Source organism: Thunnus albacares, chromosome 5, assembly GCF_914725855.1.
Source record: "Thunnus albacares chromosome 5, fThuAlb1.1, whole genome shotgun sequence".
In the NCBI taxonomy this organism is placed as follows: domain Eukaryota; kingdom Metazoa; phylum Chordata; class Actinopteri; order Scombriformes; family Scombridae; genus Thunnus; species Thunnus albacares.
In genome coordinates, this window is record NC_058110.1 from 10,796,968 (window position 1) to 10,819,141 (window position 22,174).

A 22,174-nucleotide genomic window follows, 5' to 3' on the forward strand; every position below is an offset into this window, starting at 1 on the left:
ACACACACACACACACACACACACACACACACACACACACACACATATATACCACACCCATTATATATATTATTGGGTGTGTTTGTTTTTTCTTCATGACAGCATATCTCAAGCTTAATTACAATAATTGACAATTCCCCTGCCAGTGATGCTTTATAGGTACATGTGTGATGAATAACAGTCATGTGTGAGGATGATTGTTCTTACAATGTTGGAAATTGTGCTTGTTTTTATTGATATGTCTACAGACTGGTGGGACAGTCAAAGGACGTGTCTTATCTTTGATATTCCCTCCTTCACTCTGCTTCAGTACTTCCTAGTGCAGCACTAAAGGTTTAAAATTGTCAAACACTTAGTCTGTCTTAATGGTAAATAAGTACTTTCTACTGTAAATGAAGTCAGGTACAACAAAATCATCCGCAATAGTTAAGTATGTTCCATAGTGGCAAAGATGAGATGTTAGATGAAAATAATCTAACAAGGGCTTTGTAGATAAATAAATTCCAGTGCTTATTAAATTCCCAGCAGGAGAGGTCTTATATAAATTGCAGTGATGACTAATTGAAGTGTCTCCTTTAATGAACAAAAAGAGAAGAATCTAAACAGGATCCAAAAACTTCAGAGTGGAGGCAGCAATTTGGTCATGAATGACATCCACATAATCTAGATCTGAAGGATAACTGCTTCAACAGTCCTCTTTCTCCCAATCACAGGGCAGCTGATTTAGTTTCTGTTCAAAAAGGTGAAAATTTCTATATGATTTTTAAATTGTCCACTTATGGTAGAGACATTTGGTTGATATATAGTAGAGGGGATTGGAGCAGACATGACATTCTGCTGGTCTGTGTCAATGAGGGTTTGGTGATGGGCACCTGTGAGCCCTGAACATGTGTGGTTACCAATAACAACCCAATGATGTCCATGACAAGCTTTCTTATGAAAATAACCTTACAAGCCAGAGAATTGATGACAATTGTCAAGGCAGACCCCACTGGTTATGAGACAATAAAAAACCAACAGTGAGACAAATCTCAGCAACAGAACAAACAGCAAAGAAAAAATAAATCAGTTGTTACTGACAAAGTCACAACCTTGAATCTAGGTTGGAATAAGCTTCAGGACTTCCTTAAATTTTTATCCTGAGAACATTTTAAGATTCTGCTGGACGATGTTTTATATAATCAATTCTCCTGTTTTTCTCAATGTGTCTGTTTTATCCCTGTGTAATGTACTCATATTACTGTCATTGTGTTTGTGTTGTATTTATGTTTGGTATAAGATTGTTTGTTTGAATTTGTATTCGTAGGGCACCATTGTAAATGAGAGTGTTGCTTTCAATTGGTTCCTCCTGAGTAAGTAAAGTATCTATCTAGTACATGATGTGTCTCATCTCAGCAAAGGAACACACAGCAACAAGTCAACACAGCAATGTAGCAATAAGACAAACAGACAGTTCAATTGGCCAAATCAAGAATATAGTGTGTGTGTGTGTGTGTGTATGTTGTGAGTGTGTGAATGACAGTTGAACACACTTCAGTCAAAAAGTCTTTCCACAATTCCCTGTGTGTTCATATACACAGTTCACAACAATCCAGCTGTGCACAAACAATGCAATAATTGTGGACTCAAAAGTCCACTCCAGGATTTACTGCAGATCCCACCAAAAACCAACCAACCAGGAATTCAAAGAGGGAACTTTTATGATGACAGTTCAAAAATACAGCAGCGACTATTTACAATCTTCACAGGGTTTCTCGCTCACTTTACTGTAGACCGTCAGTCAAACAGTCTCCTGGAAAAAGAAGCAAACCTTCCAGAGACTTCTCCTCTGAGGCAGACTCCTAATGGATGACGGCTTGTTGCAGTTTTCCCACCAGTTTCTTGTTCTCAGGACTGAGAACTGAGATTTTGAGATATCTACATCAAAAACAGCTGCCTCCACCCCAGTATGATAAAGGTTTGTTTGTGCTCCACAAAGCATTAAAGTTACATTTGAAAAAAAACAAACATGGCGAGTGACACAGTTTTAAAAGTATTTGTCAGACATCCCCATACTGGATGTTTTTTCTTGGACAGGCCACTCATGGAAGCGGTAAATTAAACATTTTGATCTAAATTTCAACTTCACTGTTTTTCTTTTTCATTAGGTAAACTTTACTCTACAGCTGCAATGATTAGTAGACTAATCGATCGCCAAAAACATAATCTGCAACTTCTCTGACAATCAATCAATCAAGTAATTTTTTAGCATAAATGCCAGAAAATTCTCTGGTTCCCGCTTGTCCAATGTGCAAATTTGCTGCTTTTCTTCATTTTATATCATTGTTAATTTAATATCTTTGGGTTTGGGGTAAAACAAGACATTTGATGTCATTGCCTGGGATACAGTGGAAATGTGATGGACAGTTTTCAATATTTTCTAACATTTTATAGACAAAACAATCGATTAATTGAGAAAATAATTGGCAGATGATAATAATAGATGATAATGAAAATAATAATATAATAATTGTACCTTATTTTACAACAATTTGCAGGCTACTAAACTTGTTAAAGAGATTTTTGAACCATATTTGGGTGCATTTCTCTCTGCATGTATTGCTACACTGCAGCCTAGGGGACCTAAAAGGCTTTTTAGCTATTCTGTGAACTTTAACTTCAGTTGATGCTAATTCTGTACATCCCACATCATTTTATTATTAGTTTTGAATAATGATTTCCATTTTGGCCTTGATAAAGAGCAAAGCCTTTTTTTTTTTTAGCAAGATCAGCTGTGTATTTTGGACTGCAAAATGTCTTAAAATCATAGTACCACTCCTGAGATTGGACTTGTTGGAAGTTTTTCTTTATTTCATCGACATAACAGTATCTGTGATGTCTGAGTCTCATCAAACAAGTTTTATAATATGTGATAAAACTACAACAAAAACTAATACAAATGAAAAAGAAGAGGTATTTGTAATTGAATTATCAGAAATCAATGGACACACTGAACCTGGGGCAGTTTCCCACTTCATCCAAAGAAAACTAAATCAAGATATTGATAATCTTACAGCATAAATATGAATAAAGTAATTTGTACAGTTAGCAGAACCTCAACCTTCTTGCTGTTACTAAGACATAGACCACTGTGGTTATTATGCAGGACACAAGTCATGCAAGTCATATATCGATATTATACTTGTCATCATCCATCTGTCACATACAATTAGATCATTAACTACTCCTGCTGTGCTGTTACCCTCCACCACCCCAGCCTCCTCCTTTATTAGTACTTTTACATTAGTATCAATTAATGCTGCGTTGGATAAGTGGACTTATGTAGCGCAAGTTGTCTTTGTAATTGCCACTTTGAGCATTCTGGGATCAGAGCCACATACTTTATCATGATGAAAGTGCCCTGACTGGAAGCACCAGAATTGGCATTGCACCCATTGAGTACTTTGTTTTTATCATGACCTCCAGTAAATCTGCTCTGCATTCCTGATCAATAACGACTTATTCCAGACATATCATTCATAGCCTTGCCTGTATGATGTTTGGATATTTAGCATTTAGATAAGTTACTTCTCTCCTAGTATAATAGAACAGTCCTTTACCACCAGAATACAAATGTACATTTTTTAATGTTATTCAGAAAAGCAGTTGGTATCCAAGAATGTGTGAGTTTGGTATTGCGAACATTAATTAAAGCTTTGTGTAATTACACACACAATGACACACACTTGCACTTATTAATGATAGAGCATCCATTTCACACTGATAAACAATGCAAATGCAATCATGCATGTTAATGCACAAAAGTAAATGTTGTCATTTACTGTGTTGCTTTGAGAACTTTGAAGGCGAGTGTAAATTAGATTACTAATTAAACTGCGGTTGCAATAGCTAACATAAGATAAACTATAAAATTCTAATTTAGCTGAAATTCACGAAGCAAGTTAACACAGATTCCCCCTATGTCTTAATCAAAGGGTTAGTGTATAAAACCTTATAGGAGGCGTGTAACACAATCATGGCTCTAAAGCAGGTGTCTTACCATATGCTGCATTAATTACACAAAAATCTTTAATGACTTATAACACTGCTCGTTACTGAGCTGTATGGCAGTATGCCCTTCATCCCTTTTCTCTGGCCCTGATGTTATTTTTAGCACACATTACAGCCTAAATAGCCAGGGAGAGACATGAGTGCCTGGTATAGAGCAGAGAAGTGAAATTTCATGTTCGGGGAGGCCCAGGGAGGGTATGAGATAGAGCAAATCCAATTGTTTTCAAATTATTCCTATGTAGAACAGCATCCCAGGCAGGCCAAGAAAATCCAAATAGTCAGATGTAATTATTTTCTCCATCACTGTAGCAGGGAGGACATTAAAATTACCTCTATCCAAGGGTAGGAGAGTAGTCATGAGGCCTGATTACTGACCATGCAGTTATTGTCAAAGCCCCCCTCAGAGAGCAAACATGTAGTTGTGTATGTATTTTTTAGGTCTGTTCGCTCTGCAGGCAGTCACAGAGCATGTAAGAGCAGGTACATGCTGTGTACATAAAGAGGTTTCACTGCTGTCTGTGAAGAGGACTTTCAGCACCACGGACAGCACCGCTGCAGGAGGCAGCTGGACCAGAGAGGAAACATGAGCACACCTGCTCCCAACCAGCCATCTTGACTTATTTATTTTAAAAGCCTGGACAGTCACTTCTAGTGTAGGACAAGAGGATGACAGGCAGGAAGTGCGCTCAAGTGCCCACTAAGATAATTGGACAACACACCAGAAAAATATGAATGTAATGTCTGTTTACTGGAGCCAGAAAATACAAATTTGATCAAAGTGGAGGGAGCTTAGATGGAGCTGTGGTGTGATTGGAAGATGAGGGTCATGTTACAGATGCAGGCAGCTGGAGACATGGGTAGACTGCATAGACTGCCTTTGGGAGGCTACTTTTCAGTACCCTTGCTAGCTACCTCTACTGTAAAAAACTGTAAACTTTATGAAGGTATTCATAGAAGAAGAGTAAAATACAGCTTTTATTCAAAGCTGGGAATGAGTAAAACTATCCTGCAAAGGTAAAATGTGTTTCTTTATTCTTCGTTTTGACAAATGATTCCCTTTTTCTGATGTAATCATCAGTTTAAACTTTCAAATGTAGGAACTGTGATTATGAAAGAAAGAGGCTACACAAATATTGGTAGCTAAGCAACCCCCTTAATGAATACTCATGAAAACATAACTTCTATTTAATCAGATCTTGAAAACCACAGGTAAGGATCCTTTCAATACAAAAGTTACTTCATGTATTATTGCAGCATTACAGTCCTATCATCACACAATTTTCACTCAAATTCTTTCATTTGTAAGATGTCAAAGGGAAAAAAATCAGCCCTGCTCAGAATGCCTGGCCAGAGAAATATCTGATAATGAAGGCACAGCTCAAACACAATGCTTCTGTATCAAACATCATTTTCAATAATCATGTGAGAGTGAAATGTATCTGCGATCTGTGGGATAACATTGTGCTCAGCCAAAGGTGTTTGAAAGACATGAGAGATGTTCTATGGGAAATGGAGGATCTAGCGTTTATGGAGCTTGACCCATACTAGGGACTAAAAGTCAGGATGTCTACTGCTGCAATAATTTTGACCATCTGTCTCTTGTGAGTCCCCTGACATGACAGATGCTAAATCACTGGAGTACTCCTTTAAAACTGGGATTTTATGTGTTTGTCTGAGATTTTTTCAACTAATTTGAAAAAGCCCCCGAATTAGCATTAGCAGCAGTAAAACTCTCCATTAAAACCCAGTAACCCAATAATGAACATGTTAATGGATTCTAGTGGAGCTGTATCAAAACATTTCAGTTAAGAGCTCAGCATGCAATCTAGTATTGACCAATTTGAAAATGAATATGTAATCAACCAAGACTCATCATATCACTATAATGTGTAGAAGAAGCACTGCATGTGAGTGTATCTTGTTTCTTGTAGCCACAGAGCAGCAAAGTGCAGATTAGCCCATAAAACTACATCAGTCCATTTTAATAGTCAGCAAGACTTGAATTTCATTGTGGACACGCCTGTTGTTTTATGAACTGTGAGCTTGTCCACAAACATCAGATCATTTTCTGTCTGAAGGGTAGATGAACCTTCACTGACCCCGACCTCTGGAGGCCAACTGGGGGGGCTGTGGATGGTGATGCCCTCTGCCCAGACCCAGGACAAAGAGTCTCTGTGGGCTCAGGGCACAGAGACTGAGCTGACCTCAAGGAACACAGAGCACTATCAATGTCTACAGTGCCAAACGATCTAACACTGATTTTCATCTTAATTTAAGATAGCACAGCGCAAGATCAATGTGCAGTGAGTGTAAGAGGTGCTGGATAGTGAGACATGTAGGAGTAAGACTGTGAGGGGTCAGGAGCTTGAAGGAAATGGCAGCTTGTCCTCAGGCGGCAAGAAAAGCTGAACACAAACGGAGAAGGGCAGCTGATGACAACACAGTCAGCAATGCTATAATAATTCACATTAGACTATTGCCTTCAAAATCCACAAAGCATGCTTTACTTTGTCCTGTAGCATGCAGATTTCACCACTGGTTCAGTGATATGAACGTCCACAGTTCTGACTAGTCTTGAAAACTGTCACACAACCACAACAAATGCAACAGTAACAACTACATCCATATCGAACAGGACAACCAATACTTTTCTAATGGCGTATATCTGAAAGGGCCCAGTTTGTAAATTAACATAGACAGGAAAGGAGAAACTTGTAGCCTCACAAGGTTCTTAAGAGCTTGAGTTATGTACAAAATGCCATTTAACTAAACCATTAAATCTTTAGTGTGATATTTTGTCACTTCATTTAAAGATGTTTCCAGTTTGAACAAGAACATGTAGATTAAAGCAGAACTAAATAATTTTTAGGGAAAACTTGGGGGCAAAACATCACAATAAGGTGAACATCACACACATGTTTGACATCAATATGGCTAACATATAGCAGACACAGAGCAACATTAACATTTATTTGAAGTTGGCGACCTGACAAATGTGCACAGGTCCAATATTCACTTTCTTTCTAGCTGTTTCGGTCTTCACCAACTCCTGAGAAATATAATTGGGCCTTTAGAGGCTTAACAATGCTCCACTCTGTTCACCAGCTAGTTGCTAACTGTGACTGTCTGCTCTTTGATGTTGGGCAGGTAGCACACAGTCGATTTATGAGAGCGCTTTTGCTGTACATAACTGCCTGCTGCCACTGGAAATTATGTTGGCGAGAAAGACCGAACCAAAACAGTAAAGTTGTGGGCCATGAAATCAAACAAGGAGGAGTGATACCTCTCACATTACACAGTCATTTGAGCCATTGGTGATATAAACTTATTGATTAGTGCAACTTTAAATTACTTGCTAAAATGTTTTGTTTTTATTTTGCGGTAAAAACAATGTTGCACTCTCAGCCATCTACTGTACTAGCTCTATAATGATTATTAGTACAACACAGTATGTAGATTAAAACATGCACTCTGACAAAAGGAGAAATAATTGTCCAGTTCAGCCAACAGGCATATTGACCGCTGAGTGTTATTGACAGGTGAACGTCCTGCAGGACTGGGGCAGCACTAAAGCTGGAGAGTCACCAGAGGCCTAATGTTTTTGCTTTAACGAGTCCTTGCTGACAGCAGGAAATGGGGAATGATGTAAGGTGAGAGCTTTCTATTCTGGGTTGGATTTTATGGAAAGGTTCTGAACTGCCTCCACTCTGCTGTAAGAAATTACCTGCGCTCTGACCCCTCGCTTGATAAGGTGAACACACAGGCGAGGACCCAATTTATCTCCCAGGGACCTGCTGCTCACTCATGAATATTTACAATATTTCCAAAGCAGTGCATGCAGGTCAATAGGACTGCACTTTGTAATCAACATTCAAGCTATAGGTTAATAACTGCAATTTAGTTTTTGTCTCACAGCCTAATTTGATTAGGTTAAGCAGAATTTTCCGGTTGTAGTCGATCACAGGGAATCTGAATAGAAGTGTGCAGATAGATAGTCCCACGATAATCTGTGTGTGTCTCTGACACATACTGCTTTGACTTTAAATGCAACATGTAAATCTAAAAGGACAAGGCAGAGGCGGGAGGCAGCTTTGTAGTGTCTCTGATGTGACTGATAACGTTTCTGTACATCGTAGCCTTGCTAAGTGGTTGTTCACTCTGATGTGCAGTGGTTAGAAAGCGAAGCAGATAGGTCTCCAATAGGTCTGAATGTGTGAAGTGAAAGAAAAAAAGAAAAGAGTAGCGCTCTTGGCTTTGAACACAGTGCTCCCTGCTTCCATTGTGCTGCTTTTCCTAATTACGCCAGGCCATTCTGCTGACAGACGGAAAGTGCACTGTGACGCCCAATCAGGACTCCATATTTCATTTCCCCTCTCTCTCCTTTCCAACCGTTAGTATATTAAACCAGAAATCCGGTGGCTGATTTTCAAAGAGACTTGATTAAACCCAGGAAATGGGACATGATTTCCCATTTAAAATTCATAACAGGCTAACACTTAAGTAATTTAAATCCCTTCTACTGTTTGAGCAGTTGGTATCTGTATCAGATTGAATAATTTCACCTTAACTGCATCAATCCATTTCATTTCAATTTGATAGCAAGCAAACTCTGTTGGAGCACTGCTGTGAGTGTGTTGTCTCTAACAGGTTTACCAATCAAGATACAGGCCTCCACAATGTACCGCTGCTTGTAATTGAATTGGCTTGACCTTCCAGTTTGCTCTAATTGAAAAAGGGCTGCATATGAGAAATTAAGACGTTTTCGTGCATATTAATTTTCCATTAGTGTTTAACACTTGGTTTCAACTAACCTTTCAAATATTTTCCATATTCTATTATTGATCCTGTGCTGAACACAATAGATAGAGGCCTGTATCTTGACTAATGGTTTTAGTTGACTACTCAAATAGTTGTGAAACTACTGACCCTGACCCCGGCAACCTCACCAGGGTTGATCAGGCCCCAGAATCCATCACAGCACTTCTTGCTGTATTTGATTCAAATACAGACTCTGAGAAGGCAGCTTTCGGTGAAGTTTGTAAAAATAAAAATAAAAAAAAACTTGTGCTCTCACTCTTCTGAGGATGACAAAAACATTAATTTCTTCAGTGCTGCAAAATGTTAGTGCCTCGCAGTGAGGAATCCACTCATCTGTTCCAGCCCTCTCACTTAATATTGGTGGCTGTACAGTTATCAAAAGGGAATATGTCAAAATCTCTGTGTTACCTTTGATCCAAACCTCCCATTTAACAAGCACCAGAAAGCAATATCCCTAAGAGCGTATTTTCATCTCAGAAATATCTCCTGAATCTATGATTCCCTTTCTGCCTTCTCTGATGTAGTAAGACTGACCCATGCTACTGCAGTGAACTACACTGTGGTGGTCCCACCTCTTGACACATAAAAATATACATATTGAAATCTCTGCAGCCAGAATATGCATGCAAATTAGAATGTAGTCCTCGATTTCACATCGCCATTCACTTCATGTAAAGGCTACTGTAATAAAATCTTTAAGAGGGCACTGACCCGCAATATATCTTTGGTTTATTATCTGATAAACCCACATGAACTCTCCATTTAATTGCTACAGAAATTATTGGTACAGCTGGGAACTGAAGTTTTCTCTTTCTTTCTTACAAAAAGCCCCCCCAAAAAACAGAACAAACCATTTAATTATCGTAGCTTTCGATCGTTACCTCTCACCTTACCAGCAGTTACTCCCCCTTTCCTTCCTTGACTTGAGCTAATTTACAGTTTCAATTTAGGTATTCAGCTGTCAATCCAAGTCAAAATAATTAATGAAGAAGCAAACAGAGGTTCAAAATGGCTCAAGGACACTTAGAACAGGTCACCAGCAACGTCATCATTTGTTGCTCTTACGGTTATTGAACCACTGACCCAGTTATAGGATGATCTCTCTCCTGAACACCTCCAAAGCATTATTTTAGGCAATTAGCCTAAGCTACACAGTAAATTAACAGTAATTAGCACTGATGGGTTTAGTGGCTTACATAAGGGACACTTACTGTTTGTTTAAGGTCCATAAATACTCTATGTGCATGTTATGTATTCTCCTCTGCAGTGGTTATTATGTTTTTCTTCTAGTGTAAACTCCTGGTGTTTGCAGAGACAGACCAATGAACCCACGCAGCAGTTAGGACCACCAACAAAAGTACACTTAAAAAAAAAAAAAAAAAAAAAAAAAATCAAGCTTCTCATTACTTTCCAGTGGCACAATGGGAGGTGCTGTAGCAGTGGCCTCTGGTGAAAAAGAGAAAGCAGCCAAAAATGTCAGTCTGTGGCAAAATGTTACATCATCTAGCAACTCAAGGTTCTGGCTAATCAACTGTGCATACATAGTAGACCATCTTGTAGTATTTTGCTAATTTGTGGCTTACCTTGCAGGCAGCTAGATGAATGAGATCAAACATTGCATGAACCACCATGCTGTTACTTGGCTTTTGATAAACTTAGATTTCTGGGGTGGTTTCTTGTTTTCCACTGTACCCTGTAGCAACATGCCCACACCAACCCATCCCCTCACATTTTGAAGGGGCTGAAAGTACCCTTACCCACACTGGCCAGACACTATGCAGATGTTCCCTCGACCTCATATTCTCCCATCTCCAGTCTTCTCAGTGGGCAGTCAGCTTCAGTTGAAACATCAACTCAGGCAGCTGTGAAAAAGGAAATGTCTTTTTAAATCATCAGATGAAATTGATTAAAGACTGAAACTGAAAGGGGCTGCTAGCGTAGCCGTTCATCATGCCCCACAATACTAAAGTGGATGGAAAAAACAACGTACTGACAAATTTGTCCTGAAGGTGGCACTAGAGGAAACATCACGCAGTCATTCAATCAAATGGGCTTGTCCCCTTGAGAGCATGAATGTGCTCAGTGAATTTCTTTACAATCTGCCCACCAGACTAGATGCTACTGTAAGCTATACTCACACCCTGAAATGGTTATTTTGTAATGTTTCTTGTTTTGTCTTACAAGAAAAATATGTTGCTAATGTTTGCCTGATACTGCATGATAAACTCTTGAAAATAATCAGTTCATTTGGATTTATTCAGTATTACATACAATGATTTAAATTTTGACTGTAACAGTGTTTAAAGGATGATTCTGGTGTTTTACAAACTTGCCAGTAATTGCTGAGGCCTAAGTCAGTCTGTAAACTGTCTTAGACCCTTCACAATGGATAGTTTGGATATTCATCTCACAGCTTGCTATTGTTACAGATAGGTTTGGGTTTAAAACCTCTGATTGTCTGGCTGCTGTTGTTGTTGCCGTCTTCTCAGTGCTAAGCAGTTATCATCAGGAACGATGGCCAAAACTACAAAGACAAGACTCAAGTTGCCATACACCTGAAATAGCCTTTAAGATGTCGTGATCTGTCCGACTATGACACAGTTGGGTAATATCAATAGCTTTTGGTCTCATCCACAACAGCCATTTAAAGGAACAACACCAGATCTATATGAGCTGTGTAAAAGAAAACTGAATAACAGGTTATCATTTGATGTATTTCTTCAATATATCATACATGTTTCAGACAGTGTTTAAGTTCAGTTTAGTGTTAGTTAGTGTTTCACACATGTTCTAAATTCCTCTGTGCTATATATATTCTAAACTTAGTTCTTTGCTGTGTAAGATGAGGCAGTTGTGTGTTTAACAGTTAAGTCTATTCTGTTATACCCTTACCTGAGCCAGTGATAAGATAAACTGTAGTTATGTAGATGTTTATGTGTAAAACTGATAAGCTTTAGAGGATAGTGTGGTTTGTCCTTAATTTAATATAGTAGTGATGTTATTTTGTGATGCTACTTGGTGCATGCTTATGTACTGTCATATATGGTTGTGAAGAAAGTCTGTTCCTAGGTTAGCTGAACTTCTGACCTATGTTTCTATCTGAGGGTTGGTTGCTGACCTATAAGGTTAGTAAGCAGATGTCATAAATTCTGTACAAGTAGTATTTAAGGGACTGGTTAAGTGCCAACCTTTCAGACAAAGAAAAGATAGCTAGGTGGTATGTATCTTTGTCTCCAGAACTATGATGCATTATACTTCTGATTGTATTATTTGATTACATTATTTCATAACCTGACAATGCTCTCTTGTGTGTTTATTGAGTGATCAGCAATTTCCCATTACAGCTGCTCAATGTGGAACCACGGTAAAACAAAATTTAAGATGTATCTCATCCACTTAAAGACAACATCGAACACACACAGAGAGCCAAGAGGGAGCAGAATGCAGAAGGAGAGAAATGTATCCATCTAAACCCTGTTGATCCACCATTTAATTTAGTGTTTATCCTGCTTTTTTAGGCTGGCCTGTTTTGAAATACAGTGCGGCAGTGAAACGCTGTTGGGGCAACACAACACAGACACAATAGTAAGGTGCAAACATGTCCCCCAGAGGGTTGCTTTACTGGAGATAAAGGTTAGGAGAAAGAGTGGTGAACTAGGGGGGAAGGGGTAGATGTAGTTGCCTTGGCCGTGGTGAATCCCAAGGGAGCCCATATGGGGGAGAGGGGCAGCCGGTCCAGGCAGCAGGGAAGAGATGGTGTCGTCCAGCGGTCTTCAGACTAAGTGAGGCAGCCGGGCAGTCTTCTCCATCTAGTAGCAAAGAGTACAGCTGGGAGTTGTGGTCTAAGGTGAGTTCTAAACTGGGTGGTATTCCAGAAAGCGGGTTTAGTGAAAACTTTGAGTTTGTTAACCCTGAGATGAGGGAAACTCTGAGATTCAGTTCCAGAAAGAGGTAACTTGATGAAACTAACCTGCGCATTGGCAGGTTTTCTTCAACAACCCCTGTCTCGTCCCTTTTAAGCCACAGATATACTCTCAAGCTGAAGTGTACACGAACGGCTGCAGACACCACAGACGGGTAGCAGTTCTGTTTATACTACTTTTGGAGTCTGCTTGGAGTCCGCGTTCCATACATGTGCAATAGATTGGTGTCCATAGGAGGACAGTGTTGTGGCTGCGAGGACCAAGCCCCCAGGAACAGCGCTGGGCTTTGAAGCCAATTTGACATAGTGGCCAAACTGTGTAATTTCAACTTCTGAGTCCATCACATGATGCACACTGGCCCAAAAAGATTGTTTCCTAGAGACTTACATTGTGAAAGAGACGTCTATAAATCAGCAGATACATTTTTATGAGTATCTCAACCCCCGCAAAATGACTCATTTCATCAGAATTGATCTATTGAGTCTGATAACATTTGGAAAGTCTAGAAGAGCCGCACAATTGAATTATTTTAACCCCATTCAAATTAGCGGAGGGCTAAACTGTAAGTTAGCCAGCTTGGCAGCAGAAGTCTCTGGTGCGCCTGCTCTATAGGCCACACAATCCGGGTAATTTTACACCTGGAAGTTGAACTTTTTTTGCTTCATGCACCACTGACCAACTGTCATCTGAATGAATGGGGCCCCGCCTCCAACAATGTAACCGTTTCTTTTTATACATCCATGTGCACTCGGTCACAACAAATTGGAGGTACGTGGATGTCCACACAGAGCCTATGTGTACACCTTCTGATGACAAAACTTACATTATGCAGACCCAAGTGGACCTTTGTGTACTCATGGACACAGAAAGCATAATCTCGGCTTTAGCTTCATTTCCTCATTCATTCAGAATGTATCAAAGTGCATATTGAGGCGCATTAATTAGCAGAGGTTTACTGTATGTCAGAATGAAAATCCTGGTTGGGTATTAGTTTGTTACTCAAGGACTTTCTAAAGTTATTGCTTTTGCCCTCACATTCAAATATTACACAGCGTTAATTCAATCTCAGCTCAGAATAAAACCTCTGCATGTCCTTCTGTTATAACACTGAGACTCTGTGCACACAAGACAGCTGTTAGTTTGTTAGAGCAGCTCCTGCACTGATTTGTTTATTGCATATAATGTTTAAATTTAGGAAATGAGTATGAAGCTTTAGACACGTAAGATCTATGAATAATTATCTTTATCTCTATGATGTGATTGGTCTCACTGATGGGACACCAACATCCTATAATATTGGAAATTATATGTTAATTTATCTGAGTGAGCAGGATTGTGGTTTAACAGTCTGTAGTCTGTTTTAACAGCATTTCAGTGGCAATGTTTAAATTGACTACAGTCGTTGAAGTAGCTGAAATAAAGTCACTGAAGGCTGTTGAACCAAGATACAAATAGAAGTCTGAACATTTAAAATGTACTGTATTTTATCACCAAATCACCAAACACATCATTAGAATTTTTTTTTTCTATATTGTTAGCTTAACAGTCATGTCTCTGTCTTTGATCTGTATATTTTTAAATCTTTAACTAAATTTTTCATCTTCAGTTGCTGCCTCCTGTGTTTTGTCCCCCGTCAGATTAAAGCTGAACAAATATATTTAAAATGTAATGTAGCTGCAGCCTGATACACAGTCAGAATCCACTTTATCATCCATTAAGGAAATGTATGTCTGGTAAATGATGAATTAATGGACTAAGCTGAATCAAACTTTATTATGTTAACTTGACACTTCTGACTCTGGCTCTTCTTGTTAAAGATAAATGTTCACTGTCCACACACACACGTATTAATATCTCTACATTCACTGGACTAAAATGGAGACTCTGCCTTTTATTTACTTGTTGCCATGGTGAATTGGCAACAGGTACCATGGTGAATAGGACCTCATTGATGATGGTTTTTTTCATTCACCACACACATGCTTAACTCAGGGTGAACTTACTCTGTTGATTGAACTGACAATTCAGAGTTTCCCATCTCAGGGTTCATCAACTCAGAGTTCAGGGTCAGAGTTTGTTAAACCTACTTTCTGGAAAACCACCCTGACCTCTCTTAGGCTGTGAGAAGCGTCTCCTAATGTGGTTGCTGATGAGTCTTGATGAGCTCCTAGTGTGGGGAATTGGCTACCAGCTGTAGGTGATAATTGCCATGCTGCCTGTTCCTCCCCGTCCTCTGCTGTGTGGCTCACCTGCAGCCATGATGCTGACCAGTGAATCTCTGTCCTTGGTGCTGGAGGGCTGACAGTGCTTGTATCCCCTCATCACAACACTCTAAATACATACAGGCAAGTCAATAGAATAAAACAGATCTTTTTTTTAATGGAAAAACATTAAATAAAGGCCCAAAAGCTTTCCTCAGTATTAATAAGATTATTAGTTATACAGGCTGGGTTATGGCCAGACTCTAGTAACAGTTTTATTTACTGCTGCCTTACAGGAAAGGCTGATTGGTGACAACAACAGTGGGTATTTGCTGTACGTGTAAGGCTGCCATCTACTGAAAACTGTGAACTGTCTTCAAACTGCATGTGTGTGTATGTATGAGAGGAACAGTGACGCTCCCTCAGCCGAACACATTTTCTTTTTTGCTTGGCAGTCATGGCTGCAGAAAGGTCCTGCTGAGACAGGTAACAAGGTAATTGAATTTCAGTTTATTAAAAAGCTCCTTCTCACACTTTATGTCTAATCTGACCCAGGTCTGCTTCCTGGAGATAAAACAAGACAGCTGCTTTAACTGTGCCTCTCCTTTAATTTCTTTTGCTTTCTTCCTCCAGTTTCACTTTTGAACATTTCACATTTTTATGCTTGTTAAGCATGTTTACTGTTTACATCAATTGCTACATGACTATTTTATAGAGTAATTCAAACCTGTGGGTTGGTGATGTCACAGGTCTTTTGCCCTTGACAGATGAGGAAAACATCAGTTGTGACATCACTGAGGGTAGCAAGTGCTTTCTTATTTATTTTTGATTTTTGTAAAAAAAAAAAAAAAAGGCAACTTTTGAAATGTGTGTGTGTTCTCTGCTCGATGATCTACTGCTTGAATTGAATTGTGATGATACACACCAACTCTTTTCCCTCAACTGTATGAGTGCAGCTCCAGGCCAGCAGTGTACATGAGGAGGAGGGCTGGTTGCTAGGTTGCATATTCCTCCAGTTACTAAGCTCTTTGATACCTGCGTCGCTGTATGCTCTCATAGACATGCACCCACTCACATGGCTCAGGCCAGTCACCTACACATACACACACACACACACACACACAAAAACACCATACTAACACACAGACATGCACCAGCAGGTAGGCCTGGTTTTCTCCAAATCAGGGCAATAACAGGCACCCCTCCACCCAGCAGAATATCAAGGCGGCCTCTCCTCTGGGCAGCTAGACAGGAGCCGTCTAACCACACTAACAAGGTGAGCAGACAGTGTGAGCTGTTGTGGAGGGGTGCCTGTGCTCCTTCAGGAGGAACCGACAACAACTGGACTGGCACCACTAATAAGGTGTCAGCGCTGCTCTGCCCCTGGCTGAGAGAACAACCATGATGCTCACACTGTGGGCTGCTGTTCCAACCAGGGTCCAGGTATTAAAACTGCAACAGGCATGACACAAAGCACACCTGTCTCACCAGCATGCAGTGAATCACAAAGCAGGACTGCAACAGAGTCGCATTTCTACCAGGGATGCTGTGAAAACGCCCAAATGAGATGGACAGCAGCAGGAAATCTTTTCCACATGCAGGTAGTCATGCATGGATGCAGGACGGCTGTTCATCATCTCCACCCCAACAAATGCAGGAAATAAACTGAGGGCTGTGAAAGAAAACTTGAGTCACTTTTGCTGCCATAGAAAGGATAACTTTAGTCTATGATGCAGTTCTTGTTTGTACCTGAATTTGCTAAAACTCAGATGCCAATGAAACTTCTCTTTTTATTAGCAAAGTGCAGTGTACAAAACATTCAGTCAGCTGTTGAAGTCAGAAACACCGTCGGTGGAAGGTTATATCAGCTGACTCACTCCAGTGATGGAAAGTAACTAAGTACATTTACTCAAGTACTGTAATTAAGTACAATTTTGAGGTGCTTGTACTTTACTTGAGTATTTCTATTTGATGCGACTTTATACTTCTACTCCATAACGTTTATTTGACATTATCATAACAAGCTTTTAAAATATAACACATTGTTAAAGATTAAACCAGTTTTTGGCTTTTGACGTCTTACAAAAAGCAGTGTGTAGTCGGGGTCACATTTCAGATGTCTATGAGTTGTTAACAGCTCCACCAAATAGTGATTTTTCCCTCTAAACTTCTCATATGGTTTTATTTTAATAAATGCTCAAATGATCCAATATTTTACCAAAAATCAAAGATTGGACAAAAAAAAGTCTAAAACCCAAAAACAGATTTGTGTATCAGAACTTTGTTTTTTCTTCTTTCTTCTCCCATTAATCATCTCACGACCCGTCAGATTTATCTGGTGACCCTTTGGAGGAGCCCAACCCCTAGGTTGGGAACCACTGGACAAAAGTAGCTAACTGTATATAAAGTAGTTGAAACTAGCTCCATCTCCAGCAGCTACAACAGTAACATGCTGCTCTAACACTGATGCCTCAGTATTAATAATCTAATGATGTCATATATAATAATATATCAGTCAGAGGAACCAAACCACTACTTTTACTGCAATACTTTAACTACATCAAGCTCATAATACTTATCTACTAAAGTAGATTTTCTCATACAGGACTTTTACTTGCTGTATTGGTACTCTTACTTAAGTAAAGGATCTGGATACTTCTTCCACCACTATTCTCTGTAATTACTTAAACACATATTAAATCACAAGACTGTTTTTAAATAACAAATGTTTAATGTTGTGATCACAACAGCAGAAGAGGAGCAAAAAGTGCAGCACTATGAAGAGTGTTCATGTGCCCTGAACATAATCTAATGTTAGATGGATCCTTTTTTTGTATTATACTTATTCACTAGTATTGATACTTGAAAAAAGACTCAGTATCAGTGGTATTGATACTTCACATATCTATTCTCACCAAGCCAACAAGGAAGGTTCGATACAGGATGAATGCTCACAGCAACCAATAACTCTTTCCACATACATACGGTGTTTGAGTATCGCATTAAGAGCATTTTTTAGCATTAGAACAAGAATGTCGAAGACTACAGGGAACAAATTTGTTAAATTAATACAGTGTTAATGTGTATTTCTGTAAGCTGTTAACATATCAACATAATGGAGAGAAAACAATGAGGCTTCTGCTTCAGACAAAATGTTAAAGAAGGTAAAGATTAAGCGCACCCGGCTGCGTTGCTATCTTCTTTTTATTAGCTGTTGCTGCTGCGCTGAAGCTTATTTTACTGCCTGCATTCTAATGAGAGAGAAAGCGAGGTGGGAGGAGGTGGTGGAGGGGTGGGGGGGGGGGGGGGGGGGTAGGAGGGTGGGATTGTGTAACTCTATGTTACATAACACAATGTGCATGGCCTTCTCTTTCTCTCAGACATAGCAGAGCGAGGAAGAGCGAGCAGGAAGGAGAGGATGGAGGGGTTTAAAAGGGTGCTGGTGTTAATGAGGGCGATCTGAAGAGATGTGCGCCTCGCTGCAAAATCATACCTCATTACGGCACGGTTTCTAATAATGCCGGTGATGAGGATAAGTTGTTTGGGAGGTGAGGGGATGCGGAGAGCGGACCCCTGGCTTGTCCTAGATTAAAACCCAACCATCAAGTGGCATTCAAGTGGGTTTACTGGGTAATTAAAGTCGATAAAATGTTATTGCTTTCACCCTCGGCCCACTTTCGGAGGGTGGGGGATGAACTGTCAGACATATCTGCCGGACATTTCGGAAGATGACAGATCACTGTTGGGATTTGGCCTCGACATTGATAATGTTGCTTTTGTGCTGCTTTGCTGATTGCAAGTCAGAAAATCATGTTTATTCTCAGTTACTTCCGCGGATGTGTTCATTTTGTTTCTTTCTTGCATCCACATCTTTACTTTTATGCTTAAAAGTACTTTTAAGGTTAGTTTCTGCTTTGCTTTGTTGCATAATTTAGTCAATTAAAAGTTGTGTTCAGGTGTGCGTTCAAAGCTTTTTAGAGAAAGTTGCTTTGCCTCTTTGTTTTGCTTTCAATAGGTTTTATCCTTGAGATGTGACCTTCTGTCAGTGAGGCTCATTGAAAAAGAACAAACACTCTCATTCATTTCTTCCTCTTATTCATACATGACAGAATATCCCACCTTGTACAAAAGACTGAAAAACACAAAACACAGTATGTGATAAAAAAAGTTTATTTCTGTCTTAAATTACGTACACTGAGTAAAAACATTATAGGTATTTTTTTTCCTCATTTGAGTTCATTTCACACTCACTGTGCCAGAAACATCATTCATGAGTAGCTAACTTTCACACAGAACGTCTCCTCTGTCTTCTCCTCCAGGTTGTTCACGTAAACCAGGATCTCCACTGAGCCGGGACTCTGGCTGGGAGCGAATCGTAATCCGATGGTGTAACTTTCTCCCCCTCCAATCTGAACACAGTGAACACAACAAACATACCTCATATGAATCTTTAAAATAAAACATTACTATTTGCTCAGAGATGCATTGCTCACAGTACCACAGAAAACTGCCAGTCGTATTGTATCTGTAGCCAATGACGCTTCAAGCCATGATTTGATGTCAAAAACTTGCATGTTTGTATACAGTATGGTCTAACTTTATAAAGAAAATAAGTCAGCAGTGGAGCCCTGCCAAGCTGACCTTTTGACAACAAGAGAAAATGGCTCATAACACCACTTAGTTTTCTGAAATTTAATTAGTTATGCTAGAACCTGGAATAGTGTCCAACAAGTTTTAAACCTCTCCTGCTGTGATACTGAATGTGTTTATGTAAACTGAAAATGAATCAACTGTGGTGTAAACTTAATATTATCGATTAAAGTTTTTCAGTTTTGTTCTCAAACTTGCTCTGTGTACTTTATTTTCCTTGATTAAATAGCTGAGCCCATCCGTAACGTGTTTTAATTAATTCTTTTTGGCATTAACAGAGGTAGGAAAGAAAAATAAATGAATAAAAGGAAAATAATGATATATTAACAGTCACTGTCAAAAATGACAATTTCAGTGGGTTCTAGAGATCTGAATCCTTTTTCCAGGCAAGATCGCTCAAGAAATCAGTTCTGGGGCTTTGAGGTGCCCATGAAGTCTATGTAATGATCCAAGATTTTAAAAAATGAAAAAGATTTGTACTTTGGACCTGAAGAGAAAGCCTTGGATGGAATAATACTTGCCATAACATACATTTCAAGAACTGAAAGCATTAGCCAAAGAAACTTTTTTAATCCTGGAAGAAATGCTACAACTACAAACTAAAGGTCACGCATAAAATAAAGATTCTGATGTTAGAAGGCTTGTTGTTTTTCTTCAAAAGAAAAATATTATGTGATATGTTATATCATTTGCTCACTCTTTCTCTTCCTTCCTCCTGCCGACATCCACCCTGCATCATCTTTTGTTTGTGCACCTCATTCCACACACCATACTGGTAATTTGTGTTAACCTCAGTTTTAATACATAACAATCATTTTAAGTAGAACTCCCACACAGACTCACTTCCTGGTCACATTCCTGAGCCAGTTTTTGTCAAATGGGGGCTCGTCCATTCAATTTTCTTATTTCAGTGTCTGGTCATTTATGTCCTCCTTTAACTGATAACTTACACAGTCTTGTTTTCCTCTCAAACAGCATTTCTTTCAGTGACTTTGGTGCAACATGGTTTTACTCTCTAAAACAACACACCAACAGATTTACTGTTACATTACTAAAAAAAAGACATTTTAAAACACTGTATGGCTATAACACTGTATGCCTTTACAAAACACTGAAATCCCAAACTGATTTTGTGTTGTTTTTTTTTTTTACTGCACTGTAATAAATATCCTGTATAAAAAAAGTTAATGTGTTTCCTCACTGTGGGTTTCCACTAATCCTGAGGGTTGTCTGAGTGAAAAAATTATACTCGAAGAAACACTAGATTCTTAATTGGTCCAACCTCCTGACATCACTCTCTTTATTTTTGTGCCTAAATTAACATCTCTCCATCCACAGTGCAATTTGATTATTGTTTTCTCTAATTAAAGGAAAACAATGCTTAATGTTTAATGATTTTCTTTCCAGGGCTCTCAGTGTGCTAAAGGTCTTTATTTGGTCTTTTTCTTTTTGGTTTTGTTTTGTTGTCCCAGTATTTCAATCAGACCAAAACTGTTGTGTTGTATTTTCTGTAATAGCCAGCAACAGATATATGGGTCAATTTTGGGGATTTATGCTGTAATCTTCCCCAAAAGCATAGCAGTATTGATCTCTGCTTTGCCTTCCCTACTGACAGCAGGTTTTGTCATGGCCAGGTAGTTATGTCAGAAAGGAGGAAAGTGTCTCCATATTTGCTTAATGCTGTGGCCACAGTAAATTCTTTATAAGACACCTGGAGCCTCACTGACAGGATGGGGAAAAAAACAACGGGCTGTTTTTCAATCTGCCCACCTCCTTCTGTCTAATTGATGCAGTGTCATCTGGACAGGAGCAGCAAGACTCTTAAATAGTTTATGTGGAAACAGACTCCCATTGCATCTCATTCATTTATTTGTTCATTTGGAATGCAGGTTTTTCCATTAGTTTTGACATTTTATCACACCCCAGCAAATGAAAGGCAATGATGGCAGTGACTCCAGTACTGTTACAGACACTGCAGCTGATGACAACAATAAAACAACAGCAGTGATTACTTTGTAATTTTTACCCTGTTTTTTTCCAGGAAGTCAAAAAGGTGATCATTTACTAGTCTAACAGCTGAGGAATAAAAAGTCAACACGAGAGGCCAGATATCATTGATGTCGTACCTGTGAAGATGACAGGTAAGTTATTCCTTCATAACTGTTTACACTTAACACTAAAGGTTTCTTGGTGAAGTCTGTGATGGCTTCTGACAAATTCTTATTTTCCACCATCAGTTAAATCTTTTTCCTCAAAGTTTAAAGTGTCAGTCTGGGTATAATGCTTAATCAGTGATGTTGCAGCACAGTCTGTTCATGATTTTAGCTGCAGCTGCACCAAAACTGACGAGGCTGATACCAGGCAAAAATATAAATATAAATATCCAACTGAAATAATACTAAAATATCTAACCCATCATGTCCACTGAATGCAGTTGTGATGATCTGTCATATCTCTCCAATGCGGTCATGATGTCCACTTGAATTGAAGCAGTCGGTTCTTCAGCAGCCACATTTCCAACATTGTTTAGAG

The 22,174-nt window shown here is 39.1% G+C and overlaps 1 protein-coding gene across 3 annotated transcripts in view; it reads right to left on the reverse strand.

The window, feature by feature from the left end:
• Positions 1 to 19,146: 19,146 nt before the first annotated feature.
• Positions 19,147 to 22,174, reverse strand: part of nphp4 (nephronophthisis 4) — a 168,273-nt gene continuing 165,245 nt past the window's right edge. For all 3 annotated transcript variants that reach the window (XM_044351856.1, XM_044351857.1, XM_044351855.1), the window contains exon 29: positions 19,147 to 19,401. In XM_044351856.1, the coding sequence (XP_044207791.1) occupies positions 19,261 to 19,401 (141 nt within the window). In that variant the 3' untranslated portion in view covers positions 19,147 to 19,260. The remainder of the gene's footprint in view (positions 19,402 to 22,174) is intronic.